At 36.4% G+C, this 19,723-nt stretch overlaps 1 protein-coding gene across 1 annotated transcript in view; it reads right to left on the bottom strand.

The window, feature by feature from the left end:
• Positions 1-19,723, bottom strand: part of CRYBG3 (crystallin beta-gamma domain containing 3) — a 146,285-nt gene that overhangs the window by 87,744 nt on the left and 38,818 nt on the right. Inside the window, 1 exon segment of the mRNA XM_020977949.2 lies at positions 9,118-9,539. Coding sequence (XP_020833608.2) covers positions 9,118-9,539 — 422 coding nt within the window.

The following is a 19,723-nucleotide window of genomic DNA, read 5'->3' as shown; positions in this document are numbered from 1 at the left end:
TTATACTGCTTTTAACCTCTCAAATAGTTTTCAATTCACAACTTTTACATACATTTTTAAGTACCCAATTCTACATTTCTTCTTTTTCTTTTAATTAAGTATTCTACCTCTTCCAGATTGGTTAGTGGAAGACAAGAAATAACATTTTTATATTTAACCTTCCCAGAACTGGAGAAGGGCAAGGAGAAAAACAAATGAGACTAGCACTACACCTTGAATCCAGAGCTGTCTCTCAGCACTGCGCTTCTTGATGACAGAATGAAGAACTTGTTTGGGAACACATTTCTGATAGCAGTTTTTCTCCTCATATACTAGGATGAAAGCTTGTGGAAGGCAGGAACTGTTTTATTTTTGCTTCTGTAACCCCACCTAGCAACACACCTTATACACAATAAGTATGATATAAAAGTTTGCTGAATTGAACATAACCGATACCTTTTTTTGGTATGGGACGTGGATTGGAACAGTAATACTACAAAATAAAAAAGTTATGGTAAGGAGAGAGTGTTACTTAAAACTGTCATGTAAACTAAACTTAGACGTTAAATTTTATAGATAAACCTGCAGAACACAATTTGTTTGTTTTTCCAGAAGATGTCCTGGCACTAATTCCTTGCCACTGTTCCAAATTTGTATCAGAGTTTACTTCTAGGAATTCTATTCAAATCCATTAATAAGCAGCTTTGGCATTAAGACAAACAGTAATAGGTAACAGTTACTTTTGACAAAGTGAGGATGGAAGTGTTCTGGTCTGGGTTTGACTAAGTAAGGCCAGTCCTCTGGTAATTTAAGTTCAATACCAGAACAAAATGGGACACTTGCAGATCATTCAACAGTTAACAAAAGATTTACTTAGCTATCATAGAAGGATATTGAAGAAGAGGCACTGAGGATACTTCTAATTAATTCAGCCAAGCAAAACTCTCTTGCCCAAGTTCCACACTGTTTTCCACCAGGCAAGCACCAGAGTGCTTAAAGAAGTTTGAGGCATTTTTGTAGAAATCAGTGGTGTGTATCTTTAAGGCCCCTCAGCCAACAAAGTTTTGAAACGGTCTTAATACCTTTCAAGGAAAAATCAGCCTAACTTGCATTGGAACAAGAAGTTAGGATATTGTTCCTACCACAAGGGGTTGGAGGAGATTATGGGGAAAAAAATTCAATTCTTCAATTATTTAATCCAACAAAAATTTCACTGCTGATTATTTAGCTAAATAAGCCTTGGTGAAATTTTAATGATTAGTTATTTCTCAATAAACAAATGTTACCAAGAGCTAAAGAATTTAAATAAAACTTTCTCATTCAAACTTGTAAGCTACTCTTAATATGCCAATCTAGTTACATTTTAAGTTTCCATATGCAAAAACAGGTAATGAATGGGAAAAGGACCCACATGTACAAAAATATTTCTAGCAGCTCTATCTATGGTGGCAAAGAATTAGAAATTGAGGGGATGCCCATCAATTGTGGAATGGCTGAACAAGTAGTGGTATATGAATGTAATGGAATACTATTGTGCTATAAGAAATGATAAGCAAGCAGACTTCAGAAAAACCTGAAAGATTTGTATATATATATATATTTGTATATGTATATATTTGATACTGAGTGAAGCGAGCAGAACCAGGAGAACATTGTACACAGCAACAACCACGTTGTACAATGACTCACTTTGATAGACTTAGCTCTTCTCTGCAATGCGAGGATCTAAGACATCTCCAAAAGTCTCATGATGGAAAATTCTATCCATATCCAGAAAAAGAACTATGGAGTTTGAATGCAGATCAAAGCATCTTATTTTTCTTCTGTTTTATTTTGTTTCTTCTTTCTTGTGGCTCCTCCTATTGGTTTTAATTCTTCTTTACAACATGACTAATGTGAAAACATGTTTAATAGGATTGTATATGTAGAGCCTATATCAGATTGCACGCCATCTTGGGGAGGGAGGTGTGGAGGGAGGGAGAGAAAACTTAAAACTCAAAAGCTTATGGAAGCAATTGTTGAAAACTAAAAATTAATTAATCTAAAAACGGGTAATAGACCAATTTTTAAAATTATTTTTAAAGGTTGTATTTATAGTATGTGATAATTCTCAATTTATTTTAGCCAAATAGTTCATATAGTTCCAAAATTTATGCCTAGAGCTAAAATTAAATGCTAGGTACTTATTAAAAAGTTGATGTATAAATGAAAAAGTGAAATCTTAACTTTATTTCTTTGGGATTTCAAAATTACAATGCCGAACTATGATGCATTTTCCACACCACCTGGATTTAAGACTGAACAACTACTTTTATTTATCTACATAACTGCTGACTACTAAAATCTTAAAACACTGTTATTATCAAATATTTTATTATAACCATAGAGTAACTGTTACTGCCTATTATAAAGTTAGTGAAAGGAAGCATACTGAGATTTCAGGAAAGAAAATGAGCTTATCTTGACAAGTTTGTTGTAGATGCTTTATGAGTTTCATGTAAGATTAAACAATCCATCTGAATGAAGCAACAGAACTGGGAATTAACTATGAATATACAAAGTAAGCTATTAAAAAGATGCTAACACGTTATTAGTTAAACTTCACATCATAACATTTAACCCATTTAGGAAAGTCAGTATTTGTGCTAAGACTACTCACTAAAAGCCAAGTTATATGGAGGCCTGCTGAGTTTGAGTGCTTGTTTTCTTTACTGAAATTACTGATTTCTAATGCCATGTCCATGGAAAACCACCACACTTTAAAGAGACTGTGATTTTCTTTTTCAAATGATAAATTAAGAAAAGCTGGGGCAGCTAGGTGGCGCAGTGGATAGAGCACTAGTCATGGAGTCAAAAGGACTTGAGTTCAAATTCTGCCTCAGAAGGGGCAGCTAGGTGGCACAGTGGATAGACACAGGCCCTGGACTCAGGAGGACCTGAGTTCAAATCCGGCCTCAGTCACAAAACATTCCACTAGCTGTGTGAACCTGGACAAGTCACTTAACCCCATGGCCTAGCAAAAGAAACAAATAAATTCGGCCTCAGACACATGACACTTAACTAGCTGCGTAACCCTGAGCAAATCACTTAACCTTGACTGTTTTGCTTCCCCGCCCCCCCTAAAAAAAAGATATACAAGGATTTACTCCATAAATACTATCAGTACAGATACAAAAATAAGGGTTAGTCTTAGTAAATCCCTCCACCTACCCTAACCAAAGGCTTTAAGAGACCCTTAAAGTAGTCATGGAAGAAAGCTGTCTTTGTTAAAGTAACACAGAGTGAAGCCTAAAAAGGCTTTGTGCCAACTTTGAGAGCCCTTTTGGTCTTCTATAGTATTTTGGAAAGTTAGTGGTTATTTTTTCTTTTAATGTTATGTTAGAGTGTTCTACATGCTTTCACCAAAAAAAATATTGTTCATTTAAATAAAATGGAAAAGGTGATAATTTCCATCACATAAATCAATACAGTTAGCAATATTAAGTAGATTTAAACAAATTTGTACTAGAGACATTCTGGCACTACTGGCAGAAATACGAGGTACATGTAACTTTTTAAATAATTAAATTTTATTATCTATACTTTGTATTTAACAAGTAAATTTTTCTTCTTTTTAAAAGCACTAATTATAATTTTAAAACTTCAAGCTATTCAGGAACATAAATCCTTTCGTGTGTGGCACTGTTACTTTTTAAAAAATTGACTTTTCTAAAAGATGATGCCAAGATTTTTCCATACCTCATTCTAGCATTTAACTGCATTTTGCAATTATTTAAACAGTCACCCATTGCGACTTTATATGTTACAATTCACTTATATACTTAATAACATTAAGCTGCCCTTCTTCCCCTTCAGGATTTGGTCCTTCCCTTATTAAAATAAAAAATTTGATGATTTCCAGTATCAAGAAACAAAATAGTGAAGAACTGAAATATTAGTACCTTCATGTTTCCTGCTTGAAAGACTGTTCTTCTGAATAATGTTCTCCACGTAATTTCTCCCTCAAGCATACAATGTCCTCGTTTTCTCATCTCCTCTCTCCTCCCTCCCCCCAAGATAATACTACATCAAGAAAAGTTAAAGGATCAGAAAGTGCAGTGACTAGGGTTATCGCCTGCCCAAACTTCTAATATTCATTTTCTTCTGTTAACTTTAAACCACATAATTTAATCTCACAAATTCCATCTTCTCTAGCCCTAAACCAAGAAATAATTCACCTCCTTCCTCCAAAATAAGCCTGAACTACAGCATGACTTAGGGAGGTTTCAGCCATTTGCTTTCTAATTTTCTGAAGAAAAATTTTCAATAAAATAACACTAAAAAGTTTTAGAAAAAATAAAGAGTATTATCTATACCAAAGGCCTGACCTGTCAACTGTAAAGAACCATTCAGGCTCTTTATAATGCATCCTGCTAGTCCATTCATTTTATTCTTTCATATATTCATCTTTGCATGACACTCTTGTCATCTACTAAAATAAAACAGAATTCCATTCCTTCAAAACCTGGAACAGAGTAGTAGTTTACAAAAGTCTTTTTTTATACATTCCCAATAATTTTTTTAAAAAGCTATCCAAAGTAAAAGAAAATCAGAAACAAAATTCCAACAATTAGGCCATTCAAGAAGCCCACAACAAGGAAGATCTTTACAGTAACTGACCACTGGAAATTTACGTGAGACTAATGCCACAAGCTAGACACAAATATATTGATCTCAATACAGTGGAGTCATACCTCGTATATGTCCATCCAAGTGTTTCACATTTACATATCATTTTTAAGGTTTACCAAGTAGTTTCTTAATAACAACATTCCTAGGTTAAGATCTAGGGAAATAATGTATGGCAGAATGTGCAAAGGAATGCTCTCCAGCTTTATATTAAGAAGACTGGTGTTCAAAAATCCCAGATCTTCTTTATTCCATGGGTAACCTTAGGTTCACTTTACCTAAATCCATGATCCTACAACCCTCATTAGAGTAAACTGTGCTATTTCCAGATTACAAAGGGGAGAACCAAGGTTCAGAAAGATTAAGGGTCTTGCTTGGTTTCAAATCATAAGTAACTGTTCTATGTCAGGTTTTTCCTGATTCTAAGTTAACCTTACAAATACATTCCTTTCACAGTTGCATTTAATTTCTCTGCTATCCCCTCTCCCTCAACATACCTCATTAATTCTTTGACAGAGAGATCAGATGATAAAAACCTTAGTGTTAGAAGTCACTGTTCACCAGAAAGCAATGATAAATTAAATATAAACAGCTTTAAAATGTTAATTATGTTAATTGGAATCATATATCCAAACCAACACAAAACTTTACCAACATATTTATTATATACAGAAGTAGATTTTTCAGGCCTCTGAAACTTTTTAGCTACATGAAGCCTTGAAAGGTCACATCTTCAGGCAACTTCCTAGAATGTATTCTATTAAGATAAGTTTCAATCTGCTTTCATTCTTGACAAGCAGAATCCTACACACAAGAAAGCTCTCACTCTTTTCTTAACACCTTGTGAGCTGTTATTCATGAAAGTGTTCATCATTTCACCAAAACTGCTCTCTCCAAAGTTACCAATGATCTCTTAATCACCAAATCCAATGGCCTTCCAATCCTCATTGTCCTCGACCTCTCTGAAGCCTGTGACTCTATTACTCAGCCTCTCCTCCTTGATACTCTCTTCTCTCTAGATTTTTGGGACACCACTTGCTCCTAGTTCTTCTCCTACCTAACTGCTCCTTCTCAGTCTCAATCTCCTTTGCTGGGTCCTCCTCCAGATCACACCTTCTAATCACACATGTCCCTCAGGGTTCCAGTCTGGGCCTTCTGCTCTTCTCCCTCTCTACCACTTCACTTGGTGATCTCAGAAGTATTTTTTGGCCTAGTGACACCAGCCTCCTGGTAAACAAAACATTTCATCTCAGCTCCAGGTATTTTCTCTGGCTGTCCCATGTCTGGAATCCTTTCCCTTCTCATCTCTTCATATTGCCTTCTTAGTCTTCTTTTTAGTCCCAACTAAAATCCTATCTTCTAAAGCAGAGCTTCTTAAACTTTTTCCACTCAGGACTCCTTCAGTGCCTCTTAAACTGTGGGTTGTGATCCCATATGGGGTCGCAACAAAGGAAATCTTTCCCAATCCTCCTTAAATCTAGTACAGTCCCTCTTTTAATTATTTCCTATTTATCCTATATATAGCATGTTTACATATATTTGTTTGCTTATTGTTTCCCTGATTAGATTGTGAGCTCCCTGAGGGCAGGGATTGTTTTACCATTCTTGTATCCCTAGGTCTTAGCATAGTGCCCAATATATAGCAGGTGCTGAATAAAGGTAGATTAACTGAAAAATATGAACTGAAACAACATCAATTTCTCAAACAAACAAAAAACCAATGGCTTTCAATCCAATTGTTTTCTTCTTTAAAAATGAAGTTAATGTTAAGTGATAATATAACTGCAGAAGAATGATCTTGGTGTCCAAAAAGAATCACAAGAATAGCAATTAGGAGACCTGTGTTCTAATCTCAGGTTTGCCAAAAACTTCTTGGGTAATCCAGGATAAATTACTTAACTTGGCTTCTAAGATTTACAGTATCTCCTTTTCATATCTGCATGAAAATACTTTAAAAAATATAAAGTCCTATATCAAATAAAAGCATCAAGTATAATTACCTTATTAACTTGTAACTATGTTATTATTCCACATATTTTGAAAAAAGGAAAAACTGGTTCATCCAATGGCTTAAAAGATCATCTTGTGATTTCAAGCCATATAGGTTAAATTTAAATTTGTGAGATGTATTAATGCATTTGTTAACTAATCAGCTAGGCAACATGGGGATAGATACAGCCCTGGGCCTGTAATCAAATCTGGCCTCAGACACTTACTAAGTGGTGTAATTCTACGTAAATCACTTTGTCTGCCTTGGTTATATTTATTGTAAAATAAGGATAATAATAATGGTATCTATCATCTTCCCAAGTTCAAATCCAGTCTCAGACACTTACTAGCTATGTGACCCTGAGAAAGTCACTTAACCCTGTTTGCCTCAATTCCTCATCTATAAGACGAGCTGGAAAAGGAAATGGCAAACCACTTCACTATCTCTACCAAGAAAACCTCAAAACAGAGTTGGAAATGACTGAAACAACTGAACAACAACTTCATAGTTCATTGTAAAGATCAAATGAGTAATTATAAATGAGCACAAATGAGTATCTATGTGTAAAGCACTTATCACAGTTACTGGCACATAATAAGTCCTTAATAAATGATTGTTCCCTTTCCCCTAACTAAAAATGAATTTCTTTATGGTCATCCTCTTGCGTCTTCTCACTTTTGCTTATGCTATACCCCATTCTTGGAACAGAACTTTTCTATTCCATCTCAATTGATTAAAGCTCCTCCCTTCTGTTCCAGGACAATTCAGATGCCACTTCTTTCACGAAATCTTCTCTGCCTTCTCTTCCCTCTATCCCCCATCCAGGTGAAAGAAGTCATTTTTTTCTCTTTCAATTTCTCACAACGCTACTTCCTGCCTCTTCTTTGACTCATTACATTCTATCTTCTATTACATTTGTATACATGTTTTAACTTCCTCCTCCCTCTCCCTTAAGGGCAGGGAATTTGTAATTTTTCATCATTTTACCTCGGCATCTAGTACACTGCCTTGCACAGAGTATGTACTTAATAAACACTAACTGAATTGAATAAACTGTCTAATCAATAGTAACATATGTTTTACAGTCACAAAATAAATTCTTTCAAGCTTACATGAGCTATTATTATTTTATTAGTAGCTAAAATAATAATACCCAAGTAGTTAGCAATTGTAGAACTTTTTCACTGGGTAAGAGTCCAGTCAGAGGTTCCCAAAATAGGTGATACTGCCCCCTGGGGGATGCTGGACCAATCCAGGGGAGCAATAATAGCCTCAGGTGCAATTGGAGGGGTGTAGATATAAAAACAAGGGGGCAGTGGAAGCATAAGAGAAGAAAATTTTGAAAAATCGTTTGTACATGTTTCATCCATTATGTAACAGAGTTAAAGTTGTAGTGATTATATTATTTTACAAATACACACACAAAATCTAAGTTATAACCAACCAATCAGTGGTCAAGCCCACTGACAGATCTTAAAAAGCAAGTGTTGGTAGGCGAGCATGTTGCACACTGTCATGCATCGGCAGGAATATGGGTGTGTAATGACTTGTTTGTAATATGACACTAAATGGTTACATGATGCAATATTGCATCATCAAAATTTCAGTGCAGGAAAACCTCCACAAATTTACAATAATTAAATTTAAGATGTGTCACTTTAAAAAATGTATTTTATGTATTTTTTTTGAAATGAAGCAAATTTCAGGGAAAAAAACTGTTAAAAGAGTTAATGAAAGTAGATTTCCAGGGGAGCACTGAGTAATTTTTTTAAAGGGGGTGGAAGGCCAAATAAGTTTGGGAACCTCTGGTCTAGTTGATAAAGTTGAGGAATAAAAGCTAGTGTCAAATCTAATAAGAGATTTTAGCCTATTTCAAAAGGACAAAAGATTGGCTCCATTAACAATAAATGAAATCTCTTGCAATTCACTGATTATTTTCTTCCCCTGAGACCTAATCAATAAAATAATTAAAATTTTGGAACTATTTTGTTTCTGAAAAACATCTATTTAGGATATAATCCCTATTCACCTACAAGAGGATAGACAAAATGGCAAATATTTCCAAAATCAGGAAATCTAAAATTTAGTTATTCTTACTGCAATTACAGTAGCAAATATGTATTAAGACTGTCCCAAGGAATACCCATAAAAGGATTTATCAGGCCTGTCTGTACAGTACATAGAACCATGACATGTTAGAGCTTAGAAGTGTCTTGAGACATCAAGTCCATCCTATCTCATTTTCCACACAATGAAGCTAAAATCCTGACAACCTAAATGCCTTGTACCTCTGTTAAAATAAATAAATCAGGGACAACGCAAGAAGCAGAATTTATCTACTCATCAGCTCTTCTTTCTTTCTCCCTTTCTGTATATCTTCAATTACACACATTCATGAAACAATGTAATATTGTTATCTAATGACCCCTTCACATTTGAACAAACTACTCATTCCTGGTTAAATAATGTTTGGAACTTACTTTAGCAATTCACTGCTTTCTTGTTCACTCTCTTGTGTTTTATCTTGTGAAATGGCATCTGACAGAGCACCTGCAGTAGGCAGATCTCTTTCTTCAGTTGTTGGATTTGGTTCATCCAGAGGAGAACTGCTGCATACGTCACTTTCTTTTTTAAACTCTTCTTTGTGAAAAACGAGATTTTGTGAATCCTTTTCAGTTTTGTCATGCTCACTTTTGAGGGTTGGCTGCTGGGGGGATTTTGCTGAGATATTAAATAAGTTACCAAGGAATTGGAGAAAGCTTTCTTTTGGCTGTTTATCACTGTCCACAGTCTTAGCATCGGAGGGTAAACTGGGAAACTTGTCTGGCTTTTTTGAGTCTTCTTCCGGTGAAAGATTAGCTGATTTCTCAGAATGGCTCCTACTGTCCTCACTTTGGGAAATCTTTAAAAACAAATTTAAAAAGAGATTGTAAATAAAATTCAATTTAAACACACACATATATATGTACGCATATGTATCTAATAATAAATTAATATATGCATATATGCATATTCATATTTTTATAGAAAGATTATTAACCTTAAATGTAGGAATGTTGAAAGCAATCACAATTAGCAGGTGTCATGAATTAAGCTAGGAGTAAATAGAACAAGAATGAACAAAGAAAACTGATTTAAGATTCATAATTGGGGAAGAGTTAACATAACTACAATAAGTCCCAAAGAAATATGTAAATATTCAAACATCATTTATAATAATAATTATAATAATAGCAACTTAATTATAATCCCAATCAATTAAGTCATTTTGCTTAGTAATGTGTTACAGACTATTTATGTCTCCACTGCACCCTTTCCTTCCCAAGCCCCAACTAGCAACTGTAATTCTTTAGAAAAAGTTGTATTCCATGACAAGAAAATTTTTTTAAAAAATCACCAGGAAAGTACTATCATAAAAAAAAAAAAGATCTTTTGTTTCAGGGAGCTAAACAATTTCCCAGAAGCAGTTCAGTCTGCTTTCCCACTTCTGTGCAATGCTGGGCTTAAGTTACAGTAAAACAAATTACTATTCATATGTATCACTATGGCTTCATAGTAAAGAAAGCTAAATTAGACACATGAAAGGGTTATATTAATCTTTAAATAAGACAGGTTAAATTACAACAATCAGAAAAAGGTTCCCAAAATACTGCCAAGGTAGAAGAGTTAAATCACCTCAAGCTACTTCTAAGCCCATACAAATCAAATTTCCTAAGCAAATATTCTTCAAAAAGATTTGCTGGTTTTGGTCTGAATTAAAAAAATTTCACAGGATAAACTAAAACCCAATGTCAGTCAGTTAACAGGCATTTATTAAATAACTAATATGTGACAAGAACTGTGATAAGCACTGTTGATACAAGGGGCAAAAGACAATCTCTGCCCTCCAGGAGCTTACAATCTAATGAGGGAGATAACATACATACATACATATATACACATTATATGTGTGTGTGTGTGTGTGTGTGTGTGTGTGTGTGTGTGTGTGAAGTATATACAAAATAAATAATAGAAAATAATTAATGGAGGAACTGTACTAGAATTAAGAGGAGACAGAAAAGGCTTCCTCTACAAGATGGGGATTTAAAGGACAATAGCAAGCAGAGTAAGAGCATTCCAGACATGAATAGTAAGAAAAATGCTTGGAGGTGAGAGATGGAAAGTCCAGCCAGGAGGCTGGATCAAAGAGTACCAGTTGGGGGAGCAAGGTCTAAGAAGACTGGAAAGATATGATAGCTCTGGGGTTCTGAAGGGCTTTGAATGCCAAACAAAGATTTTGTATTTGATCCTGGAGATGATAGGGAGCCCCTAGAATTTACAGAGTAGGAGGGATGACATAATCAGACGTGTGCTTTAGTAAAATCATTTTAGTGGCTGAATTGGATAGACTGGAGTGGAGAGACACACTTGAGACAGGCAGACCCACTAGCTGGCTACTGAAGTAGTCCAGGCATGAGGCAACGAAGGCCTACACTATTATTGTGGTGGCAGTGTCAGAGGAGAGAAGGGAGAGTATTCAAGAGATGTTGCAAAGATAAAATCAACAGGCATTGGCAACAGATTGGATATGGGGAGTGAAAGAGAGGGGAGTCTGGGATGACTCTTAGCTTGAAAATCTGAGAGAGTAAGAGGATGGAATTTCCCTCTACAATAATAAAAAAAAAAAAGTAGGATTTGGGGGAGTATTTAGGGGGAAAGATAAATAATTCTTTTTTGGACATGTTGAGTTTAAGATGTCTACTGGATATCCATTTTGAGATGTCTGAAAGGCAGCTGGAGATACAAGATGGGAAGTCTGCAGAGAGGCTTGGGCAGAGAGTGAGAAGAGAGGAAGGCCCAGACTAGAACCCTGAGGGACATGTATGGTTAGTGGCTATGATCTGGAGGAGGATCCCACAAAGGAGATTGAGATTCAGAAGGAGCAGTGAGATAAGTTGAAGGAGAAGTAGGAGTGAATGGTGTCCCAAAAACCTAGAAAAAAGAGAATATTAAAGAGGAGAGGTTGAGCAACAGTGTCAAAGGTTACAGAAAGGTCAAGGACAAAGACTGAAAGGCCATTGGATTTAGAAATTAAGAGATCATTGCTAACTTTGGAGAGAGCAGTTTTGGTGGAATGATGAACACTTACATGAATAACACCCTACAAGGTGTTAAGAAGAGAGTGAGAGGAGAGAAAGTATTGTAAGTGGCCTTTTCAAGAAGTATATGCCATAAAGGGGAGAAGAAAGTGAGGCTGGTGACTTTGCACATCCCTCCTTCACTTAAATCCAATTCACTTGCATGTTACAGTATCACCTCCTGGATATCACGGTCATCTTTGAGAACAAGGGACAAACAACAACAACAACAGCCATAAAGGGTAGAAGAGATACTAGAAGGATAGTTAACAGGGACAGAATAATCAAGTCAGGGTTTTCAAACAATTGACAGTAAACCAGTAGACAGGAAATGATTGAAAATAAGTGAGAGTGGAGATGACGGAGACAGTCTGTTAGAGGAGATGCAATGAAATGAAGTTACCTGAGCAAGTAGAGATATTAGCCTTGTTAAGGGGTAAAGACACTTCATTATGCAAGAAAGGGGTGAAGGAGGAACAAGTGGCAGAATGCTTATGAGTAATGTGAGATGAAGAAAAGAGAAAAAGAATTCATGGCAAAAGGCTTCATTTTTTCCCCCCTGTAATATATGAAGGAAGTTTCTCAGTTGAAAGGGTTGAAGGAACAGAAGCCATACAAGTTTGAGAAGGGTTGAAAAGGTTTAGAAGACCCACTGTGGAGAGTGGGGTTGGTGAGGCTGGAATAGTAAGACTGACTAAAAGCAATGAGAGTCCAGTTGAGATTATGTAATATAAATTTGTAGTGGACCCAACCAGAATGATTGTGATTTTCTCCACCTTTGTTCAGCAGCATGTATGCAGGAGTGAAGAGGAGGGATAGTGGGAATGATCCAAGGCTGAGGCTTGGCAAAACATAGCTGGCAATATGATGAGGGAAGGGCTAGAAATTCAAGAGAGGAAGTCATTTAGAACTGAATTGGTTCACTAAGGGTCAAGAAGGAAAAAAGAGAATGGCTAGTGCAGAGAAGATGGCCTGGAAGAGAGGGGTTAAGGGATTGGAGGTCAGTGTGGGTGAAGAACAGGGTTTTGTAAAATATGGCCTGAGGAGAGGTGAAAAGCCAATAGACTAAATTAGCATAAGAGGATTTTGGAATTCTTGTGCATAGGGAAGTCCTACACTTGTGGGTGATGCCAAGATCAAAGGTATAACCACCTTTGTGTGTCAGAGTGAAGAAGTAGGTCACAGGAAATGAATAGCTTGAGGAACTGAGCTGTTAAGGTGTTTTGAGAGAGAGTCAATAGTATGCTGAAGTTTCCTAGTTTGTGGACAAAGGCTGGGGAGGAAAGAGCCATGTGCTGAACTGTAGAGGGCCAGCTTTGGGGAGTTGGAGGGCTTAGGCCAGCCTGAGTCTTACCTGTAGCATGTACTAAGCCCGACAGCTGTGAAACTCAGGATGTCGGCTCACACCCCCCCGTTCTGTCTCTTGAGAACAGGATGCAGGAAGAGAAGAAACGGATAGGGTACAGGACAGGATGCAGGAAAGAATGTAACAGACAAGGTACAAGGAAGTAAGGAAATCACTTAATTAGATTTGTACTTTTCATGAAAAATAGTGTTACTACTGCTTGATCCAGTACTATATAAGCCTGAGCCCTTAGATCAATAAATGAAGTTTATTCTTCACATCTTCCACCTGGCCCCTGATTCTTTCTCTTTTCACACTCTGCCCGCATCAGACCACGGCTGGGGACGCAGGCGCTCCTGGCACTGAACTCACTGAAGAAGAAGGAGTAACCCCGGAGTCTGTAGACAAAAGCTACCAGGATCCTGATTCGATGATAAATATAAATACCAAGAACTTCAAAGAAGAAAAGACTGATGGAGGCAGAGAGAACTTGAAAGCAGCAATGAAGAGCAAGGAGTAATCCAATTTTCCTGCCTCTGCAAGTGAGCTAAGGAGAATACTGGCCAATACTTGAAATACAGCCAATACTGGAAAGCGGGCCAGATTTCAGATTAACTAGTAGACAGGAAAGGGAATGAAACTACATTTATAGAATGGTTCAGAATCATTTTCAAAAATCATCTTAATAATCTGAGTTCCATTTAACTTAATTTGTAACTAAATAAATAGGTGAAAGGTTTTCTCTGATAAGGGTTTATACAAGATATATATATATGTAAACAATAAATACATATATAAAAGTAGCAGCCATTCTATAATAGAAAAATGGTCAAAGGATATGAGCAAACAGTTCTCAAAAGAATTGCAGCATATTCACAACACATTAAGAAAAAATGCTCCAAATCACTATTAAGAGAAATAAAAATCAAATGAACCCTGAGGTTTCTCCTCACACCTTGTAAATTGGCAAAGATATCAAAAAATGGCAATAGCCAATGTTTGTAAGCAGCAAAGAGTCTTACACCACAAATTCCATGAAGCCACTGTTTGAACCAGGAAGAATTTTTATCAATGGCTTGGCCAGACCTAGACAGACTGCGTGTTCCACGTGTGGACACACACTCGTAAGGCAGATACACAGCTTTTTATTCCCTATTCCCGATTTGAATTTCCCTTCCCTGTTTCCCCACTGGCTGGGTACTACAGAGGTTACAGCCTAACCAAAGCATCTGATTTCCTCACATGAGTCTCTACTCCTAATTACTTCTCTTCCCACAATTCAGGGAACTAGGCCCCATCTACTTTTGCTCTTATTTGGGAGTGGAAACACCCCTTCTTGCTTAGCATGTGGATATGTTAATCTATACCTAACCTCAGAATCAGTTTTCTGCAGTTATTCCCACCAATAGTGTTTTCTTATTCTAATTTATGGCTCCCTTTGTTCAACTGCCACCTAACCCTTAGACTGCATTTAAGAAATTTTCAGGTGACTTTTGTGGAAATGAAAACTAGATATTTCTCATATTCCCTCCTCTTCTTTTATCCATAATTTTTATTTCCACATCCTCCTCAAATTTGGTTCTTATACAGGCATTTGTTTGGTAACAGTGATTTCTATTAACCTCTGCACTAGTCCTTGTACACAAGGTATTATAAAACATCCAACCCCTGTTAAAACCCCAGTCATTACTGAAAATAAGATACTGCCATTCCTTTCCACTTGCCAAATCATAGTTCTAACCACCCCATTATTGAATTATCTATCCCAGAGTTCTCTGACAATTCCTCAGGTAAAGTGGTTAGACCCTGCAATGCCTTAGTAATGATTCCATCTGCAGCTGTGTTGTGGGGCAATATTTCATCAAGGAGTTTTGGGGACTTATAACAATATGAGAAAAGGGAAGGAGAAACTGATCGACGCATTGACAAATCAAAAGGGGGTAGTCCCCTTAGTAAATACAGATACAGAAACCAAAAGGGAAAAAGTAACAATAAATAGCCCATTTAAGGCATCTCATGTAGCTGTCTGGTTGGTGTTCTGGACATCATATGGTGAAGTTTTCTAGTCTAAGTGCTGTTCTTGTTTTGTTTTGTGCTAGGCAATGGGGTTTAGTGACTTGCCCAGAGTCACAGAGCTAGTAAGTAGCAAGTGTCTGAGGCTGGGTTTGAACTCAAGTCCTCCTGACTCTAAGGCCAAGACTCTACCTACTGCATCACCTATCTGTCCCCTAAGTGCTATTCAAGCAGTGTCCAGCAGACTGTCTTCTTGTAGAGATCCTCTTTCTTGTGTCACTCTCCTACAAGATTGATCTTAACACAATTTTAAATTACCTTGCCAATAACCAGGTCAAATAATAAAAGTTAACTCAACCCTCATATCTCCATTATTATACATTCTTATCCATATTCCCTCATCAGGAGAATGAGATTCCACTAAGGAATTAATAATAGACTCCAATATCTCCACAAATACATTGAGTAATCAATTTAAAAAACAGTACATAGCAAGTAATAAAACAATCCCAACTTCTGGTCACGTACAAATAAATAATCTTTAATTAAAGTGGATGCTTCTTTTTAAGGCATTTACAAGATAGACCCACAAGCCATTCTTCTAACATTAATTAATTGTAACAAACTGAGACAACTTTGATATTAACTAAGTAACAGAATAATATACTGGTTTCACAGGCCCTTGGCCTAATTATTCCCATACCATTACAAGGAAGTAAAGGACCCTGACCTATACAGGTCAAGGCTGATAATTAATTCTAAAATTCTAGGCCAAACAGCTCAATCTTATACTTGGATCTTACTATAACAACCTCAGATGTTTTAGCATTAATCTATTATTTAATAGATTTGATATTGTACTTACAAAACTTATGATTATAGAAATCTGCCATGAAAGAACAAGGACATAACTAAAGTAAGGGAACAATGTTTCCCTAACTTCATGTCAATTCCAGTCAGAAGTTACATAATGGCCAACTGCACTGAGCCAGGCTTAAAGTCTGCCAGGTGTCATAGCGGGGAAATTGTATCAGGACAATCCTACCTCAGCTGTGCAGAATAGTCTTCCTCCAACCTTCCCGTGAGAACACCCTCTGCAGGTTCATAGATGCAGCTCATAGATTCCCGCCGCCTCCCCCGCCCCCAAACTGGGTTGCTGGCATCATGGGTCAGTAGCTCAATCAGTTCCTTGATAATAATACCTGGAGTTAGACTCAGAATAATAGTTCATTAACAGCCCCTAAGATCTTGGATAGCAAATTCCCATCATCAGGGTTTCAGACGGTTTCAGATGTGACTATAATCTCACATTAGTTAGGGAACGTCTCTAAAGTGAGCCCTAAGTAGTTTACATGCATTCCTACACATGTTAGGATTCCGTATTAAATAACATGAGTAAAACCAAATTTCCATTAAGATCATAAGTTGCTACTCTAATAGATTTGCATATCTGTTTCTTAAGCTTATTTATCCTTCTCTAACCATACTTAATCTGAAAGAATGAAACACTTTCAGGAATTGAATCTTACACAGGTGAGAAGTTCAAACACTAATTCTAACCCTTACTAGCCCATGGAATGAATTCAGATCAAAACAGCACGATCTTCCCCACTTACAACTCATTACAGTAATTACTTTAGTATTGAGTGGGATTGAGACCACCTACCCAAATGAAAATTCAGAGGTTTGTCTAGGTAGACACAGAAGTTTTATTTTAGCAAGCCTCCAGCGAGAACTGGGCATCACCTACCCAAGGCAGACTGGAGTAGGAGGCAGGACACAAGCAGCAAGAAAGCAGTTATATACCCCTAGACAAACAATTCTAAGAAAAGCCCACCCACCCTCCCACCTTTTAACCTGAATCTCTTTATCCCCATTGGTTGCGGTGAGACCTTACATTCTACCCAGAAACTAAGAGATATATTTTACCCAAAACAAGCTTGGAAGCTAGAAGATTGCCTTATTTGGCAAAGATAAGGCTGGGGTGGTGGTTACAAAACAAGGGAGGGGGTAGGCAACAGGTGTATGACCCGATCACATGATTTACAGGAAAACGAAACTTAGGCCCGGCAAATGCTAAAACCTTAACTAAATTTTGGGGCATCGCTTCCATTTCATACGAGAAACTTTCAGTTGTCCCACACAGTATTAATAACTCTGATGCTGCTTCCATTGAGCCGCTGACCCTATGTTTCTCAAAATGGACCCACTAAGGCCAGTCCAAAGACAAAACAAATCTAGGAAATTCAAACCTAGGAAAACAAACTCAAAATTCACAGGAGGTTTGGACATAATTGTCATCAATATAAAATTATTAGTGCAATAAATTAGTTTGCAAATGGAAATTTAGTAGGCCTTTTAAAAATCACCCAAAAGATTTTGCCAAACATTTCTTCATAAAAGTATTTCTCTTTCTTAAAAACACCTTACAATTTATCCTGCTACTACACAAACTAAATTAATTACAAGGAGATTTTACACAATCCTTTCTTTGCACAATTACTAAGTTTCCTTTCACAAAAATACTTTAAAAAATACTTGATTTAAACAATAACTCCAAATAGCTTAGTTAACAATCTTAAATTTCATACAGGAGAACCAAATAATTTTAGCTGAAATTTCCCTTTAAATATAGACAAAACTTGGAAGTTCATGTTTCTTAAATTACAGTACTTCAAAATGTTACAACACATGTTCAGATAGAATGACCTAACAGCTTCTTAACCCATTGAATTTTCTCTTTTTCTCTGACAGTACAATTCTTAATCTAACATCTAGATTATAAGAGAAATTGCTTTTCTAACATAATAAGTGATACAATTGTTTATCAAATTACACAATTTAGGAATGTAACAATAACATACACAATATAATGTATTTAAAATTTGAAACAACCCATTATCAACATACGATTTTTTAAAATAATTCTCTAACAACGCAAATTCTATTCCATTCAAGTAAATTCAACCCCAAAGTTGCTGTTGCCCCAACAATTACTCAAATGTTGTAGGGTAGCTTGTGATTGTGTAGAAACAAACAATATTCTTTTATAGACGATTTTTAAGCATTTCCAGAAGAAAACTGGATGAAAAACTGTATCTCCTTGCCTCCTGAGATTAGAATTTTTAGCTTTATTTACACCTAATAATCCAAACATTTCTATAAATGTGGCTTTCATAAAGACTACCTGTAGGCAATAATCAAGCATGGGCTATAAAGTTATGCTTTTTCTAGCTTTAACTTTTCTTCCATAATTCAACTGATGGGGTACGGACCCAAGCCAAAATCTTTGCTCCTCACCCCCCAAAAAAAGAATCTGGCCTATCAACTAGCCTTTCCCTATTGCCTATGCCCAATCTCCCAGTTCTTTGTTATCCTAATAGAGTCTATTACCAGGCCCTGATGGTCCCCCCAATTACATTCCATCCTTGATCTTACCTAGACCTCATTCAACCTTTCAGTCACTCCCATCAAGATTTTCCCAGCACTCTCCCCCAATCACTCCAGCTTACCCTGTAACTTGATAGGGGTCCCAAAGTCCTTTTCCCCCAATCCTGAACCCACACCAAAAGAATGGCCCTTGTGACCCCCATCCCATGTTCCTGAGCTCTTCAATCTTCAATCTGTGCCTTCATGCCCCATCCTTTAAATCCTCAAACCATAAAGAATTCCTTTTGTCCCCTTCATCCTATGTCACAAAATTCTCCCTTGACCTGCCTCTAATCTTCAACCCTCATAAAAACTTCTAAAACTACATCATCCTTTTGGAACTTCTATATTAGCATAACTCCCCCAAATATCAAGGTCTCTTAAGTTTTTACAATCCAAGAGAGTTTTAGAAACATAATACAATTTAGAAACACAAACTAGATGGCATTGATTGCATTTTCAGATGATCACATATAGAAATTATTGAACTTATTACTTTTGGTACTCTTAACAATTACATTGAATTAGAAAGATAATAATAATATCATGTCTAGCATATGCTAGACACACTAGTCATTTTACATGTAAGTCATTTTACTATAGCACACATACTAAGTCATTTTACAATCACATGATCCTTTCAACACCCTTGGGAAGTGAGTTCCACTATTATCCCCTTTACAGAACAGTAAACTGAGGTAAACAAACTTAAATCAAATCTCGATTTATAATCGTTAATGATAAACATTTAAAAACACTTTTGTTTTTAAATGTAATACTTTTGGCCCTTTAGAAGGAAATCTCCACAATTCATATATTCCCTTAAAAAGACAAGTGGCAACAATTTCTGGCTCTGAAGAGCTTACTTCCTTAAGAGAGCTAAACCACCCTAAGCATCTCATCCTCCTGGAAGCTTCAGGCTGATGTAAAACAGATTAAATTCACCTGTAATCACTCAACTAAGAGTTTGACCCAGACAACCCCAGGAACCCAAATCAATGCCAACAGGGTGTGGTCAGTTTTCCCCAGGCAGAAAACTTCTAGAGTTCCAATAATTAATTGAACAGTACTGGGAAACATTTTAAGATTTTACATAATAACCTCAAATCACAATAACCAATATCTTTACCGTAGCCAAAATTTATTCAAGGTCAGATTTAATAAAGCCTTCCTACAGGTTTA

Source organism: Phascolarctos cinereus, unplaced genomic scaffold (assembly GCF_003287225.1).
Source record: "Phascolarctos cinereus isolate Bilbo 61053 unplaced genomic scaffold, phaCin_HiC Scaffold_725;HRSCAF=1366, whole genome shotgun sequence".
In the NCBI taxonomy this organism is placed as follows: domain Eukaryota; kingdom Metazoa; phylum Chordata; class Mammalia; order Diprotodontia; family Phascolarctidae; genus Phascolarctos; species Phascolarctos cinereus.
Note: the sequence above shows the minus strand (reverse complement) of the source record. Positions and strands in the feature narration are given on the sequence as shown.